We start from the raw sequence: 16,908 nt of genomic DNA on the forward strand, positions 1-16,908 counted from the left end.
AGAGTGTCTTGAGAGCTGGTCCAGAAGAAGTAATGAGAGCGGATGAGGTTGGGGAAAGAAGCCAGGGGATCATGTACACTCTATAGGCTGTTGCCCTTGACATGGATGTGTGTGTATGAATATCTTGCCTTTTTTCTCCTAAATTTAAGCAGTCAAAAAGAGACTGTTAACCGTTACAGTGGTATTTGTAGCTTTTAAATTAGGAATGATGTACTGCACATGATATTATGTGAGTCACGGTCTTTTTCAAATTAATGTTTTCTGATTTTTACATTGAGGGAAATTGTTTCTATATTGCACAAGCTCAGAATAGAAGGCAGGAAAGAGTGTGTGCCCTTAGGTGATGAATGACACCCGTGCTTGGAATGACTGTAAAACTTGATTGACTTTATACCACCAAAACCCTCCCTGATAAAATCAAAATGGGCCTCAAAAATGATTTTTCCCCAACTCTCAGCTTTGATTTAATAACTCATCTTTATAGTCACTTTTAGATCTCTGTGAGGGCTCGTTCTTGCCTCCTCTCCTTCCCATTTTAATTTCCTTTTTACATAAAGCTGACTAATGTTCCCCTGACCTTACCGAAAGAAAAACGTTCGAAGTCTGCGCAATTGGTTTTGGAGCCACTGTCATCAGCTTTTTCCTGTCATCTTGTGAAAACAGCAGAATACTCCGCTCCCTCTCTGATCTCTTCCTACTCTAATTACACAACTGTGATTAAACAAGATATTAGTGCCGACGACGGACATGCCTGCACAGTTTCCACAGGCTCTCTGTAAGATATTCAGGAACTTTCCTCAATGTGCTGATATAAACTTTCTTCACCATCGTAAATATGTATTACTGCCCCTTGCTATGGTAAGCTCTGAGATTAGATTTGGATGGAAATGGACACTTCCTCACCTTACATCTGTTTTCATGCATTAATAAACAGGGATCCTATGCAGAAGGGATCAGGTTTCAGATACAGTGACATGAAGTGAGACTTGCAGGCAGGTAGATGGTACACCATCAGTGTCATATGTCGATATGTGGTTAGATGAAATGATAAATGTGTACCATTATATTCTCATGTATGGTCCATGGCCAAGGTATAAAATAAAATACTACAGCATTATATCAAATAGCTTTTTTTGCTATAGCACATTTGAATCAAGTGGATTGCGCTCCTGTTGTGTTTCAGCTCAACAAGCTCCGACAGCCATTGCAAGGCAAAGGTTGTAGGTGCTTTGGATTGGATTAGCTTCTGTTACAAAAAGCCCCCCCTCCCAAAACACACACACACAGATGCATATGCACCACAATCCCACAGTGTTTTACTTTTCTCTGCAAAGGGGCAAATCCAGATTACAGAGCTTCTCTAAGTGAAGGAGATCAGAGGAGCTTTAGGAAAGAGGGGGAAGGTGTATTTTATTGGCGGTAAGATGCACACTGTATGGTTAAAATTCAAGTAGTAACATAAAAGAATTAAAATAGAACATAAATAGAATTTTGAGAGCTTAACTTTGTGCACAAGTATTGCATTCAACAGTATTACCTTTGTACTCTACAACAAGACAGACAGTAACTTTGATCATTCAATGGATCCCTGCTTGAAATGACAGTCACTGGGAGGGCAAACAGGACAAACATCGCAGGTGTATTTCGTTATGCATTCTTCAATCCCCATTTAATCCATGCATTGTAATTTTCAGTGTCCTCCAGTTAACATACAGACAGTAGTTCTGAGTGATCTCAAATCGAGGAGAGTGGGGCAGTGACAGTGAGCGCCACGAAGGCATCAAGGACATTTCAGAGTGAGTTGGGCAGCAGTTGCGTGGTGGCTCTGCTGCAAGCATGGGGCCTGGAGGATTAGTGTCCAATCAGAGTGGATTTGATGTTTACTGACAGCACATGGGACTTAGCTGAGAGAACTGTATTTCATTTGTATTCAATGAAGCTGTGCTCCTTGCCTGGCCTCCCCTCCCCGCGCTGTGTGTATCCGGCAAAACTGAAACTGGTTGACGACAGTACATCATCAACAGCTTCAGGTAGGTGACTCTTCAGGAGAGGATGAGGGGTTTGGGGGGTGGACTCTACATCATTGGCATCATCATCACAGACATCATCATCATCATCACCAGATATGCTTGTATCTAGTTCAAGTGACGTCACAGTGGGAAGTGGAATTAAACAGGCTTTATTTAGATGTAATCCCTCATAGCAATCGGCAGAGCGGGTAAAATGTCCCAGAGAAGGGAGAGATAAACCCTATTGGATTAGTACAAGCCCCTGCCCATCCCAACCTATAACCCAACCTATCCCCTCCTTTCGTTTTTTTTGTCTTTTTTATGAACGTTTGGTGGGCAACTCAAGCATGCAACCCTGTTGCCATGTCTTCCATGGAGTAGCTGGGCTACCTCTGCAGTTACTGTGTTTGTGTGTGGTGTCCTCTTTCCTCGTGCACAACAAGCCAGCATGACCAGAGATTAATTATTCAAGGACCGACAGCCAAAGGGGGAGTCACCTGATAGTACGGACTTACAGTATTACGACCTGATATCAGGTGAAAACGGTAGACCCTGCTTCATCTTTTTTTCTGCATGTTCTCCACCTCCCTCTCTCCATTCCACGGCTACAGTACATGAAGACTTGAAAGGGAATTTTCAAAAACACAGCTACAAGCGGACCATTTTATCTGTTTTGTGTTTTTTTTTTTTTTTTCCCCTGCTCTCTTAAAGCTTTCTCTGCTTTTTCCTTTTTTGCCAATGCTTGTCACTAACAAACAGTTGAGTCTTGGACGCTCCCACAGTTGGGACACATTAGGAGGGAATGAGGGTCAGTGGGACAGGGCTGAGAGGGAGAGGGCTGTCTACGAGCAGCAGGCAAGAGTAGCTGGCCGGCGGAGCTCTCTGTCATACGGGGAGGGAGGAGGGTGGTACGAGCCTCCACCAGGAGTGCAGCCCCCTGACCTGGATTTGAAACGCGACCCGTATTCCTACCAAGACACTCTCTACGGACAGGTTTACGCAGACCGACAAGACCCACGGGGGCTGAGGAAGAGCTCTGTGCCTGATCTAAACCACTACGAACGTGCACCCATGGCTCACCGAGGATCCATTCCACACCAGGATTACTATTCCCATGACCCAGCTATGACTCCTCGGCCACCTGAGGGCTTTTACCGTCCGGAACACCAGCCTCCTCCGCCTCATTCTCATCCACTCAGTAGGTCAGGCTCTCATTTTGGGATGACACCTGGGGCTCGTGCTGTGTGGGATCAAAGTCAGGGAGGGAGAGCAGGACCTCAAGCCCCTGCATCGCCTCTACCTCCTCCTCCCCCTCCTCCAACTGCTCATGAGCTGAATCGAGCTTATAGGGAAACTGGTACTGTAACTGCTGCCAAAATGACGCCAGATGGCCAACAGCGCATACCCTCCCGAGACCCATCTCCTGCTCACTATGGTATGGAGCATCCATCTCCTCGGTATGCCAGTGAGGCTCCTCCTCTTACTGGTCAGTCAGTCTATACTGATGTTAATGGACGCCCATTGGATCCGCAGCAGCAAGCTGCTACCTGTCTAGTAGTGGATCCTGCCAGTCAAGGTATCATTATGAGGCAAGAGACAGCCTCACCCTTCACTGTCCAACAACAGCAGCAATTACAACAGCAACAACAAGTACAGCAGCAACAGTTACAACAGCAGCACCTCCAACAGCAACAACTTCAGCAACAGCAGTTGCAGCAGCAGCAGTTACAGCAACAGCAACTCCAGCAACAACAGCTTCAGCAGCAACAGCTTCAGCAGCAACAGATTCAACAGCAACAGATTCAACAGCAACAGATTCAACAACAACAGTTACAGCAACAGCAACTTCAGCAAGAACAGTTGCAGCAGCATCTGCAACAACAGCAGTCCCTGCCAGCTCCATCTACCGTACCTGTCCCTGACCCTAACCTCTCTATGGCGGCTCCACTTCCCGCTCCACCTGCCCCAATGCAGCCCGCAGCAGTTGCCCCAGCTGCACCTGTCCCTGTGCAGGCTGCCCTAACTTCAGCCCCTCCTCTCCCAGTTAGTCCCCTTCCTGCTCCTGTTCCTGCTCCTCCCCCCACTGCCCCACAAACGCCTTTGCCTGTGGACCCTAAGAAAACCGCTGATCCTGAGTTCCTTGCCCTGTTGCGAAATGAAGGCCTCTCAGAGAGCACCATTTCCTCAGTTATCCAGCAGGGATTTGACTCCACTAGCATGTTGGCTGTCATGGAGGAGAACGATGTTCGCACTGTCGCCCCCAACCTTGGACAGGCTCGTGTACTGTCTCGCTTGGTCCACAACTGCAAGCGGCCCATTGAGGCTCCGCCAGCCCCCTCCCAACCTCAGACACCCATGCGAGGCCGATCTAATAGCTTTAGCCATCGGTCAGACATTTACCACCCGCAGCAGCACCAACATCCACTGCAGCCTCCACAGGCTTTGACAGTGGACCCCCAACTGATGCCCCCACAGACTCCAGGGGCCATGCAGACCATCTCCCCACGGATAGGAGAAGTAATGGGTAGGAGGCCCAGCAGTGCCCCCTCTCAGCACCTCCTGGAAGCCTCTGGAGGCTACCCAGGCCAACCACCTCGTTCCCCAGGGCCATATGGCGGAGCTATTATGCCTGTTCAATCAAGACCCATGTCAGCCTACTCTGCTGGGATGACAATGCCAGGAATGCCCATGCAGGGTATGCAGATAATGCCACACCAAATGAGTGGGTCAATGCCTGCCATAGCAGGGTCTATTCACTCCATGCAAGGTATGCCACAGCAAATGCCCGTGTCCATGCCAGCTTTACCACAGCCACCACAACAGCTACCGAAAGCATACTCTACCAATTACACAGTGCCCATGGAGCTGATGAAGAGGGACAGGAACTTACTGCCATTGTCACCCATGCACAGCCCTCACCCCACTCCTCAGCTGATGCGTAAGGGAGGGGTACCTGCACCAGACAATGCCCTTGTCCCTATGGGAGCACCAGGCCAAGGCCAAGGTGCCCTGGTTGCTAACCAGAAGCTAAGTCGACGCACGGGTCCACCAGTCATTGTGTCCACTATGGCATCTCCAGATACAAGTAAATCCTTTTTTTTCTTCTTCCATCCTTGTCTGCTGTCTGTCTGATTTTGTGATACATTTGGTGTTGCTTTCTCTTGGTGTTTCACATGTTTTTAATAGATAAGAAAATGGATTTGTGCCAGAGCTCTTAATTTTTTCGCATGGCTTATGTAAGATACCATTTCCCATTCCTCTCATTGCTTTGAAGAGCTCCACAAAGGCCATGTTGCTGTGTTGTTAAGAGTCATATTATAGCAAATGGTTGACGTTCACTATTTTGAAAGGAGCAACTTGAATATTAGGTTGCTGTTGTTTGGTGGAAGAAAAGACACATTTTCATCCTTCGATGCTATGAATCATTAGTATGTGATGTATGTGTACCATCTCCGTCAAATAAGTGGATGTTTTGGGGGGGGGGTTTTTGTTTGTGCAACCATCATTCAGCTGACTGGCATGTGAGATCTACTTAGCTGAATGTGGTTACTGGTGTGTGATGCATGATGCTTGACCTAAGAAAGTCCAAACACAATGAGAATGTTAATAGAGCATTTTTTAAAAAATCGCTTTATCTTTCTGGTCAGTGCTGTCATTTGATTGCTGCCTTGTGGTTGTTCTCATTACATCAACAATGGATAAATTATGTCTTCTCTTCTTATCGAGGCCAGTGGAGCGATATCTAAATGTTGCTGCCTATCTCTTTTCCAAAACTGTTGTCAGGATTATGATTAAACCATAAAAGGATAACTTTCCATCCCCTGTCCTACTTTTGGTTTCTGCATTTGGTATGATCCTAAAATGATACTTGCATCCCACTTTCTTGTCTGCTTGTCTCTGTGAGAGCCAGATTTGTCAGAATTCCATATACTTTGTGTGAAGTCTTTTATTATTTCGGTAATCTCATGCAGTTCCCTTGTCAGAATGTGACATTGCCCCGTTAATACAACACAAAATGGCATTGATGAGGCATAATATAGAGGATTTGGGAGGAACAGTTGTCGGCACCCTTTCTGGTACCTTTTTAAATTTTAACAACTGTGCACTGTCTTCATGTTACAGCCTGTCAGTTGCTGCGTTCATGTGTGAACAGTTCACATTAAGACTTCTCTGCAGAAAAGTCAGATATGGTGTGCAGTAGTCTGGGAACATGATGTGTCCAGGCGAGCATGTGCGTTAGTTTGCAATGGTGTGCATCTGTGTACAATATGTGTGATTGCATTTGCCAATCCTTTTTTTGTCACTTAGCTCGTATTGGTTGTATGTAATGCCTTTGGTAAGTAATTGGAGCAAAAGCAAAAGCGCAGGTCAGTTTTTAAAATCATATAATCTGCTTTAACTATACAGCATTCATAAAGTTGTATAATAGTGATTGCAGCATTAGTGGTATGTATCTCCTCAGCTGTTGAATCATTGTAACTACAGCTGTTTTTGATGAAGTCCTTTCTGCTCTGCCATGCGCAATCTCCCCACAGCCCCCAAGCCCCTGTTGTTGTAAACATGGATGTCTTATTGCATTATGATAATAAGGGTGCATGAGAGTAGCCTGGAAAGCTTTTACAGTGCACCACACAACCTTTCTTCAGTCCTGCTACTATGAAGGTGTACTGCTGACCTTCATGCAATAGCAACTAGCTTCGTCTGGTTCTTCTCGAACAGATTTTCTCATAAGAACCAGACGTCACCGTTGAACTGGCGCATAAAAGAGTTAAAACACAGTGTCAGTGAATTCATTGAATTTTTATTTGTGTCCCAAATTCACTTTCAATCCCAGTTTAGAATTAAACGCATTCAGTCTATGCATCCTAACTCTACAATCACCTGAATCATTGCCCCTATCAGATTAAGTCTTTAATTCAGCTCAATAAAAGCTGCTACATAAAATTATCTTCTTTTCACAGCTGTGACCTGATTAACGCATTTTTCAGACATTTTGGGCCATAAGGACTGAATTCTCCATCAACACCCGCTCACCAGAGGCTGACTAGCAGCATCACTGGACAGATAAAATCGAATTATGCTGCCGATGGCCGATGTGTGATTGTGTCATTTTCTCTGTGCAGGTTGTAATGAGAAGAGAGAGGGGGGAGTTTAATCCTCCAGATCCTCCATTTCCACTGCTGCACTAATCCACAGATATTCTCATTTTGTCCAGACCAGCTTCCTGGCTTTCTGTGAGACTCTGTGAACTACTGTACATAGCCAGCAGGTCAGAGTGGGCTTTAATGGGGGCCAAGGCAGACTGGGAACAAATGATTTAACTGAGGCAGTTTTGTTGTCATCTCTGTGATGTTTAGGCCCGAGAGAGCATGCCTGGCTGTCAAAACAGACTGCTGCTCTTAGCAGCGGACTGACACATGCTTAGGTGGGGATTTCGTCAGGTCTGCCACATACACATACATGGCATTGTTGGTACACACACACAGTCAGAGTAGACCTCATTTGCATGTGGCTGACATTTGTTGCTTTGGTAATTTCATCTGTTAATGGACACAGCCGCAAAGCTGCTCTGAAAGCATATTCCTAAATTATATGTTGCTAGGCAACGTGGGTTTTGGTGGTAATTGTAGGCAGATTTGCTTCTGGTTAAATGGCCAGTCCATTGTCAGAGACCGCTGCAAATGTACGCGTTACTTCTTGTTTTAACAAAATGGCTGGCTAATCTAACACATCTGGAAGGAAATATTTGTCATATTCACTCCTCATGTGAGATAAACAAAATGTAGGAGTGCATTATACGCATTTTAGACCCACAAACTATGACTCAGCCTTCAGCTAAAATTTCACATTGATATTTTGTTGGGTGGACAAATTGTATTGTAATAGCAGCAATAACAGATTTTGCGTCCCTTAAAATCCAATTAGTTATAAGCTCATGATATTCTGACAAGCTCAGTCAATTCATTAGTTACAGCAGTGAGTTGTACCCAGATTTTTTTTCTCTCAACTAATAGCTCATGTTTAAATACAGATGGTATCCTTCTCACCTCCAGTATATGATGCTTCAAGAAATACCCTTGAGCAAGGCCCTGCCTTTGTATGACTAACTAGACCTCAATTCCCGTCCCGGCATAATCCCTGTAGATGATACTGTGGGACTTCCACTCTTACCTCCACCCTGTGGAGTGTGCCGGCTCCCGTCTGTGGACTCTGGCCAGGCACCCTGGTGCTAGTTTAGGTTTAGGATGCCACCTCAGGTCAGTCCTGCTCTGCGTGACATACTAGCCGCAATTTCCTTCCTTGCCTAGGCCTAGCGTGATGATGGGGGAGGGCTATGACATATTAGTTCTGGAGAGAGATTATGTATTAACGGGGTCCAGGTCAAAACTACGGGCAGTTGTTGTTAGAGTGAGGGATTAAGGAAGAGAGAGGGAGGGAAAGAGACATAGTCCCGCTATTGATGGATGATGATTGCTGCTTGCTGGGTGGGGGAGTGGAAACAGGACGTTGACAGCTGTAAGTCAACCTTGGAGTGTCCATGCGAATGACACTAGCTGTCAGTGTTAGAGACTTTGAGGGTCAAACTTTGGCCTTAATCTGGGCTGACAGTCAAAGGTTGTTTTTGTTATGCTGCTGGTCACTCTATTCACCGCACACAAGGGATGGGTGATAGGACCATAATGCCTATGGTATATATAACGGTACAGCAATTGTTATGTAAATTCATCAAGAAATGGTTAAAAACGGCCAGTGAGATTTGAGGAGAAACATGCAATCACTGAGCTCAAGAAACCTGATAATGCATTTAGCAGTTTAAGTCAACTTATTTTTTTTGGATTGTGGGTAATTTTTTGGATGAATTGAGTTACTGTGGTGTGGGATTTTGTTCATAACTGTGATGACAAAAAAAAAAAATCTTTTGTTTGCTGCAGCTCTGATTGACTACCTCCTACACCTATAGCGATGGCAGCCGAGGCTCATGGGTCTCGTTGTATTTAGAGCCATCTGCCAAACCCAGTTGGCAGTAAAAGTGAAGTTGCAAGTTGAAATAATTAAAGCTGATGACGATAACATAAACCTATCGTTTAATTATCCAGGAGAATCGTGTTTCTATGTTGAGGAACATTGAGGTTATCATTACCAGGAAACAACTCTATGTAGCCTGTATTTACGATGGTGTGTGTGCGGTTTGTATGTGTGTACGCATGTGCGTCTGTCGTGTCACACCAGATGTTCCTCTTAATATGAGGCTGTGATTTCCTTTTCCCTCGTGAGGCTCTGGCCTCGCTCACACTCTGCCCAGATTAGATGTATACAAGTTTTAACTTCTCATTTTTCTTTCTCTTTTTCTTTGAATTGATCCCAGTTTGTCTTTGCCCCCCCCCTTTTGAAAATTAATCTTGGTAGGAAATGATTCGGCTATGACACTCTCCTCTCTCAAGACAGTAGACAGGATGGGGGGAAAGAGAGGATTGAAGTAATGGGAGAAATATGTTGCTAAACAAACGTCATACCCAGCTCAGCACATTCATTCGTGGCTGTGGTTGTGGGTAACGGAGCCCGTCTGCAGGAAAATGAGGGAAATGAGGAAAGATGGGACTTGATTGAACCCAACCAAAGACAGCTGAACAGAGAAGATTGAGCAAGAAAGATCAAGCAATGGAGTTAAATGCACACCGGGCTGCTTTAGATTAGATAGTAAAAGATTGACTGCTTTAGAGGCGATGATAGAAGTCTTAGAAATAGGTGGAGGAGTGCAAATGTGAGATTACATAAATGAAAACCCTGTCGTGCCATCTTGGACGAAGTAAAAGAGGGGAGGGTAGCCGGAGGACATCTTGAGTCCAATTTCTCTGTTTGTCTTGTTTTATTATTGTAAGGAAAAGAAACAGTTTGTGGTTTGTGGCTACAACTGTAGATTTTTTTAAATTTATTTGTCTGATTTAATCCATTTATCCATTTAAAGTTGTTCCATTTGCAGTTATGTAAAGCATAGAAAATAAGCAGCTTCTTAAGTTAAATTAGCTTGTATCCACAGATGTTTGACATTAACATCATTTCACAGATCACTCCATATTGCCTCTGCCTCTGACATGTCGGGCATGCTGTTTCTGTATTTTCGTGTGTCTGTTTGTACTGTATGTGGATGTATTGTGTACAGAATACAGATACAATACTGTACAGGTGCCGTTAAAAGGAGATGGACCTTGAAAGACTAAGGGAGGGAAGGGAAGCAAAAAGCTCTTTCTGGCCAGTTTGCTGCATCCTTTCAAAGAGACTTGAAGTGATTAACTGCAGGTTGGGAGAGCAGAGTCGAGGGAAGGAGAGACAGAAGAGGTCACATGCTTAAACATTTGAGGCTCAACAAAAAAAAAGAAGAAAAGTGATGACATGAAAAGGTGGAAGCCCCCAACTCCTAGTTTCTACATCACAATTCATGCTACTGTCTGTCCTCTCCTTACCTCTTCCCTCCTTTCCTTTTCTCTTCTCTCATCTTTCTTATCTTTTCTTTCTTTTACTCTTCTTTCCTTTTCATTCCTCTACCCTCATCCTGTCTTCTTTCATTTCTCCTGTCCTTTTTTCCTTTCCTTTCCTCTTCCTACCTCCCCTCTTCTCGTCTTTTCCTTTCCTCTCCTGTCGTCTGCTCTCCTGTCTTCTCCTCTCCTCTTCTTTCCTGTCCTTTCCTCTCCTCTTCTTTCCTTTCGTATCCTTTTTTCTCCTCTCCTCTCCTCTCCTCTCCTCTTTTCCTCTTACTGCCAGGGAGTCACCCTGAATTATTCATTTTGAGAGAATGAAATCTTCACGGGTGTTAAACCAGAGTGAAGAAGAGGCAGGGCTGACCATGTTCTCTGTATGCAGTGTGTGTGTGTGTGTGTGTGTGTGTGTGTGTGTGTGTGTGTGTGACCAGGCATTGCAGAACTTGACACTTTGCTTGGCCGTGTTTTAACAAAAGCGCGGGGGAGATATGTTTAGAGGTGCAGATGAATCTCATTTGCACCCAAGCAAAAAATATTATACATTTCTCAGTAGGCATGTCAGTCGTGTTCAGGATCACAGGGGGCTGTAAATGGGATTGTGTTTCACAGTGTTTTTAGTCTCACACAGGGAGGATGGATTGTGTTCGTGCGTCTGTATGTATGTGAGCATCCATCACTGCATATTTGATCCTAAATTTACATTCAGCGTTTTTTTACGTTTGACCAAAACACACAGCAGGCTGAAGTTAAGGTAGCCAGTCGATGCATGAGTATCTCACAGTGTGTGTGTGTGTGTGTGTGTGTGTGTGTGTGTGTGTGTGTGTGTGTGTGTGTGTGTGTTAAGTGTGTCTGGCTGGCTGGCTGGCTGGCTGGCTGGCTGGCTGGCTGTGGTTTAGCCTTGGGTTAAGGTTAGGGTCAGGGTTATGGTTAGGATAAGTCTCCAGGAAATTAATGCAGTTCTATGTAATGTACCCAGAAGTGATGGAAACACTACTTTATGTGTGTGTGTGTGTGTGTGTGTGTGTGTGTGTGTGTGTGTGCGCGCATGCGTGTGTGTGCGCATGCTTATTTGTTCATGCATTTGCTCACTGTTTCATTTTTCATGGATGCCTGTTCACACTTTATTTGTCTAAGCCTGCAGCATACACGAGGGGTGTAATAAGCAACGCATCTCCCCATTCATCCCCCTTCCCCTCTCTCTCTCTCTCTCTCTCTCTCTCTCTCTCTCTCTCTCTCTCTCTCTCACCAAGACACACACACACACACACACACACACACACACACACACACACTTGCTCGCTCACATCCTCTTTACATCTTTCTCTCTCCGATCAGGCTAGTTGGCTCAAGCCACATAGAAAGAAAAGGTGGAGGAGGAGAGTGATGATGTTGGAGAGGTGGAGCGGTGCACAGACGGGGTATGAATGGACGAGTAGGAATTTATGTGTTGAAATCGCCACACTAAAAAAAACCAAACAAAAAAAAAACAAAACACACAACACAAAAACTCAACATCTGTCGTCCACCTGCAGCTGTGCCATCTCTCTTCCTCCCTTGTTTTTTTGCTGACCCTCTTCTCCGCTCTCCCGTCTCCCCACATTCTCATTCGTGCTTCAATCACTTGGCAACACCACATCATGTAGATCACAGGAGGCAGATGGGATGGTGAATTTTAGAGGTCAAATTATTCTGTAGGCCCCTCTCCCTCCAGTGCTCCCTTTTCATGAATGAGGCTTTTTTACTCCAGGCCTGGTTTGTGGGCTCTGGTTACGTGTTGTAACCAAACCTCTTCAATGGAGTCCTTTAAACTCGCTACTCTCCTGTTGAGCTGACACTGAATACATGCAATGTACTACAGTATGCATAATATCTAAATACAACAGCATACTAATACCTGTAGTGCATTGGTTTAGTTCTTTATTAGGTCAAAACTTTAAACTTTAGTGATGCTGAGTCGTTCATTTGTTCATTGTGTTCATTCAGTCATTAGAGAGCTGTTACAAACAATCATTGTTGGTTAAGCTGTCGTCCAGCTTTTCGATTAATCATGTGGACTGTAAAATGTCAGAAAAGAGTGAAAATGTTGACTCCGACTTCCCAGAACCCGATGTGACGTCTTCACACGGCTTGTTTCATCCAATTCTTAATGATGATACAGCGAATCATCACGTTTGAGAAGCTTGAATCAGCAATTTTTTGTCTTTTCTGTGTAGAAATGACTCGAGGGATTAACAGATTATCAAAACTGTTGTTGCTTCATGCCTGTTAATCTGCTAAACATTTCAGCACTAAAACATTAATTTAGTTGTTTGTCCATTCATTTCTTCCATAGCCCCACTGATAATGGGGGTTTTGAAGTTAGAAACATAAAACATGAGACAATGATATGCTGAATTTTTAACTAATCTTGATTCAGATGTTTTAGATTTTCTTTTTTTTTTAATTAAATTGTGACCAAGATACACTCTAACTGGGGTATTTTAGTCTTCATCTTGCTCTCTGGTGGACACACTCTGTAAAATGGAGACATTTTCTAAAGCCTCAAATGTCATGTAGCATTTCTGTACAGGAATTTCTTGTTACTGGATTTCTATCTCTCGCTTGAATTTCTACACACTGAACCAGGGTCATTCACTCACCTCCTCTCTGCACTGCTTAGCTTTGTGAGGCTGTGTCCTTGTTCAGAAAAGAAGTAATGCCAGTATGCAGGAAAAGGAACTGGCATACATTAATTAGTAACCACTCATCAGCAAGCATTTATTTTTATGTATTTAACATTTTTGGTAAAGATCCTTCAAACTTGAGACAAAGACACGCATTGAGGCAGGATACGTGACTGTACAACATTCTGCATTTTTTTTAAAGATGACACTATTAACAAATATGTACAGTTGAATGAATACAATGTATTGAAGGCCCCTCCAATCAAATCACTGTGCAGAATGATGAACGTGCAGGGTTTGACACTGCTTTCACATTCATCTGCCGAAGAGGAAGAACTATTTTGGAAGCCAATCATGCTCCAGTGTCTAACTTGAAACCTCTGGCAGACAATCAAAGAGACTGGAGACAGTATGAGACATCTTGTGTCCTGTAGTTAAAGTTCAAGCCAAATCTGTCTTCAAATTATTATTATTATTATTATTATTATTTTTTTTGTCTAACCAACAGTGCAAACATAAAGATTTTCAGTTTACTAAGATGCAAGACAAGGAAAACAAGCAAACCGTCACATCTGAGAAGCTTGAAAAATGTAAATGTTTGCCACTGTTGCATAAAATCTTACCCAAAGGAGTCATCGATTAGATTATTTTGTTTGTTGATCACTTAATCTGTGCGCAACAGATGGCACATCTTCAGAGGGCATGTTCATGTTGTGTCTACGCACCTCACAGCCCAGGCAGACTTCTTAACCTTCATAATGAAAATCCTTTTTAAAGCGTCTGTCCGAGTCAAAGTGGCTCGCTCGTAAACACGCTAATCTGCTACTCCTGTGCTTGGGTTTTAAATCTCTGGATCGCTTCGAGTCATGGAGGGATTTTCCAAAGTGTTGCCCTAAGTTCACATGCAGGAGTCGACTGCCTGTGTCTGCAATCACCACTCTGATGAAAGAGACACTTCTTGATTGTTCTGATCCCCAGAGAGCTCAGTAGTGGGTGTGTGTGTGTGTGTGTGTGTGTGTGTGTCTGGAGATATTTTTACACATGGGAATTCATTTTCTATTTAAAAGAGTGTTCACAGATGTGTGTGCAGCAGTGATTAGGCAGTCTTGGCGTGCTGTTTCTCCAGTGTGAGTGGTCACCTCAGCCTCTGCCTTTGTCCTTGTGTGAAACCTCATCACCTGTGCATGTCTTGGTCCTTTGTGCAACATAATAGGTGTCGATGTGAATGCTGAGCAACATGCTGACGCCTAGAAATGAAGCACTCAGTGGGTTTTGGAAAGGCAGAACCAATCAACTTGTTCCCATGTTAAAGAGCGAGGAGTGAGCTGGATCAAAATCGTAGGCTGAGATCGAGAAGGAGAGTTTCTGAGGAAGAGGGAGTGAGACTGGGAAAGGGGTGGGGGGGGTGGGAGAAAGGGGCTGGCACTCTTAAAGGACCGTGAGGGCCAGATCACAAATAATAAAACAGAAAGGCAGGGAGGGGTGGGAAGGAGGGAGGGGAGGGAGGAAAAAAGAGGGAAGGAAAATATGTTGAGCGAAAGGGAAGGTTGGAGAGAATGGAAGAGGGAGTCGTACGTGTGCCAGGAGCGCTGCACCTCTCGCTGTGACTGGTGCTCCTCAAGGATTTTTCTCCCCTCGCTCTCGTCTCTTTTATTTACCTTCCTCTTTTCTTTACTCCTGCATAGCTGCGGCTTGTCTTTTTTCGTCTTTTCCATTTTTGCCTCCCCCCACCCTCTCTCTCTCCCTCTCTCTCTCTCTCTCTCTCTGTCTTTCTGTGACTCGCAACAAAAGGCTGACAGAGTGAGCCTGACGTCTGGATGAATAGCCCAAACCTGCCGTGAAGGGAGAGAAGAGGGTGACGGAGCAGGGAAGAGGAGGCTGAGGAGAAAAGATACAAGTGATCTGGCTGAAGAGGCGGAAAGAGGAGAGCGTACAGAAGTGCTGAAGACGAGTAGAGATCCAGTTTTTTTTTTCTTACTCCCCCCTCTTTGGAGATTAAAGGAGTTGAAGGCTTTACCCGCAAGGGGGGTGACGATCGTAGTTCTCGCTCTCCTCCGTCCCCTCCTCCCCCCGTCACCCACTGCCCTCCTGTGCCACCATCCATTTTTTCTCCCCTCCTCAAGAGTACCAGTTTTTTTGAAAAAGAGAAATGGAGGTTCTCGGGGTGAGGTGATGAAGGAGGACACATTTGGAAACAAGCAGTGGGAGAGCAAGAGAAGACGGGAGGGAGGCTGGAGGAGGAGGTAGAGAGGAGAGGATAACCCCAGGGCATACTGTGTGAGAATCCCCTCAAATCCTACTTTAAAAAAAAAAAAAAAAAAAAAAAAGCCCTCTCCACTACATTTCCTCTGCCATGTGCAGCTCCTGATTTGAAGAATGTGGAGACAGCATTTCCCAGGCAAGGAGCATGTTTAACATTTTGTTGTGCATATTTGTGTGCGCATGTACTCATCAGGGGTCTTAATAAAAAGCTGTGGTGTGTGTGTGTGTGTGTGTGTGTGTGTGTAATGGTGAGAGGTTGGGGGTGCAGTTGAATTTGGCTTTAAGGCTAATGAGCCTCTTATGTTTTTGCAATGAAGTGTGTCATGACAACAGTGTGTGTGTGTGTGTGTGTGTGTGTGTGTGTGTGTGCAAGCACCCATGTGAGTGTGTCAGTGTTTCCTTGGTTTGAAACCACAGAACTCTGCACAGCAGCGATAGGAGGGCGAGATTAGATGGGTCGTCATTTGAAGGGTCAAAGGTCACAGGAGAATGGGCATGTTAATGGTTGTTCCTGTGTGCGAGCGCTGTCTGTCACAGGGTGTGTATTCAGGCATGTACTGTGGATCTGAAGGTGTATTTGGGGCTTGTTATTTTGGATTATTATTCTAATTATTATTGTCTTGATCTGCGCATTTATCAGTGTTCCTTTTGATGCTTGAAAACAAATGAAAATCATGTAATGACAAAGCGTAATATCTTGGTGAAAATTGCGTTCAAATATAATTTGGACCATGAAACCCTGCCTCATAATCAGCAGCTAACTCGCCCTATTTTTCTCAGAGCTGTCAACATTGCAAAAACACCTTGTTTACTGTAACCTAGCTGTAATCAGTGTTGTGCCTTCTCACAGCAGCAAACATAATCCTGCTGAAAATGTGCTTAAATCAACCCGTCGCATTTTCCTCTGATGTGTTTCATACTTGGTGATTTTGTGTCTGTGGTTTGTAACTGTCAGTGCTTGTGCCAGTGTAGACGTAACAGAGCTGAGATTCCTTATCTCCCTCTCCTGCCGGGTTTGTGAGTGTTTGTGTGTATGCGTGCTCCTGACCTGCACACACTCTCTTGTGCGTGTGTGCGTGTGCATGTGAGGGAAAGCTGGAGTGCACGGTCCACTGTTCATCAACGCTGACAGCTGCTTTTGTCTCAGGACCACAGTTGTCTTTAGGCCTTCCTAGCAAAGCACAAAAGGCAGCGTTTAAAGAGGAGATGGTGATGGATGGATACTCTTCTCTCTCACTTTGTCTTGTATTTACCTCTGACACCACCTGTGATATCTTTATGTCAGGCTATGTCTTCCATCCTCGTCTTCTCTGTCTTATACTCGTACATGTAATTTCTCCCTGCCTTTCTCTCTCGCCCTTTTATCTCTTCCCTCCCTCACCCCTCTTGGCTGGGCGTTTGGGTGGTGATAAGTTTGGAGGAGAGCAGGCAGAGGGAGGACAAACAAGGTCTTTGTGTGTCCACATAGTGGAACAAGAGACAGGCTGGGGTGGCAGC

General features: G+C 44.6%; 1 protein-coding gene across 4 annotated transcripts in view; it reads left to right on the forward strand.

Annotated features, from left to right (window-relative positions):
• ctbp2a (C-terminal binding protein 2a) overlaps positions 1–16,908 on the forward strand; it is a 64,486-nt gene that overhangs the window by 25,854 nt on the left and 21,724 nt on the right. Inside the window, exon 1 of one of the 4 annotated variants that reach the window (XM_076742712.1) lies at positions 2,335–5,094. The exons of 1 other annotated variant lie outside the window; for it this stretch is intronic. In XM_076742712.1, coding sequence (XP_076598827.1) covers positions 2,748–5,094 — 2,347 coding nt within the window. In that variant the 5' untranslated portion in view covers positions 2,335–2,747. Of the gene's footprint in view, positions 1–2,334; positions 5,095–14,661; positions 15,548–16,908 lie in introns of those variants that run through there. 2 more of the 4 variants (XM_076742711.1, XM_076742714.1) reach the window with 2 other exon arrangements.

The sequence above is a fragment of the Chaetodon auriga genome, chromosome 11 (genome assembly GCF_051107435.1).
Source record: "Chaetodon auriga isolate fChaAug3 chromosome 11, fChaAug3.hap1, whole genome shotgun sequence".
Classification (NCBI taxonomy): domain Eukaryota; kingdom Metazoa; phylum Chordata; class Actinopteri; order Chaetodontiformes; family Chaetodontidae; genus Chaetodon; species Chaetodon auriga.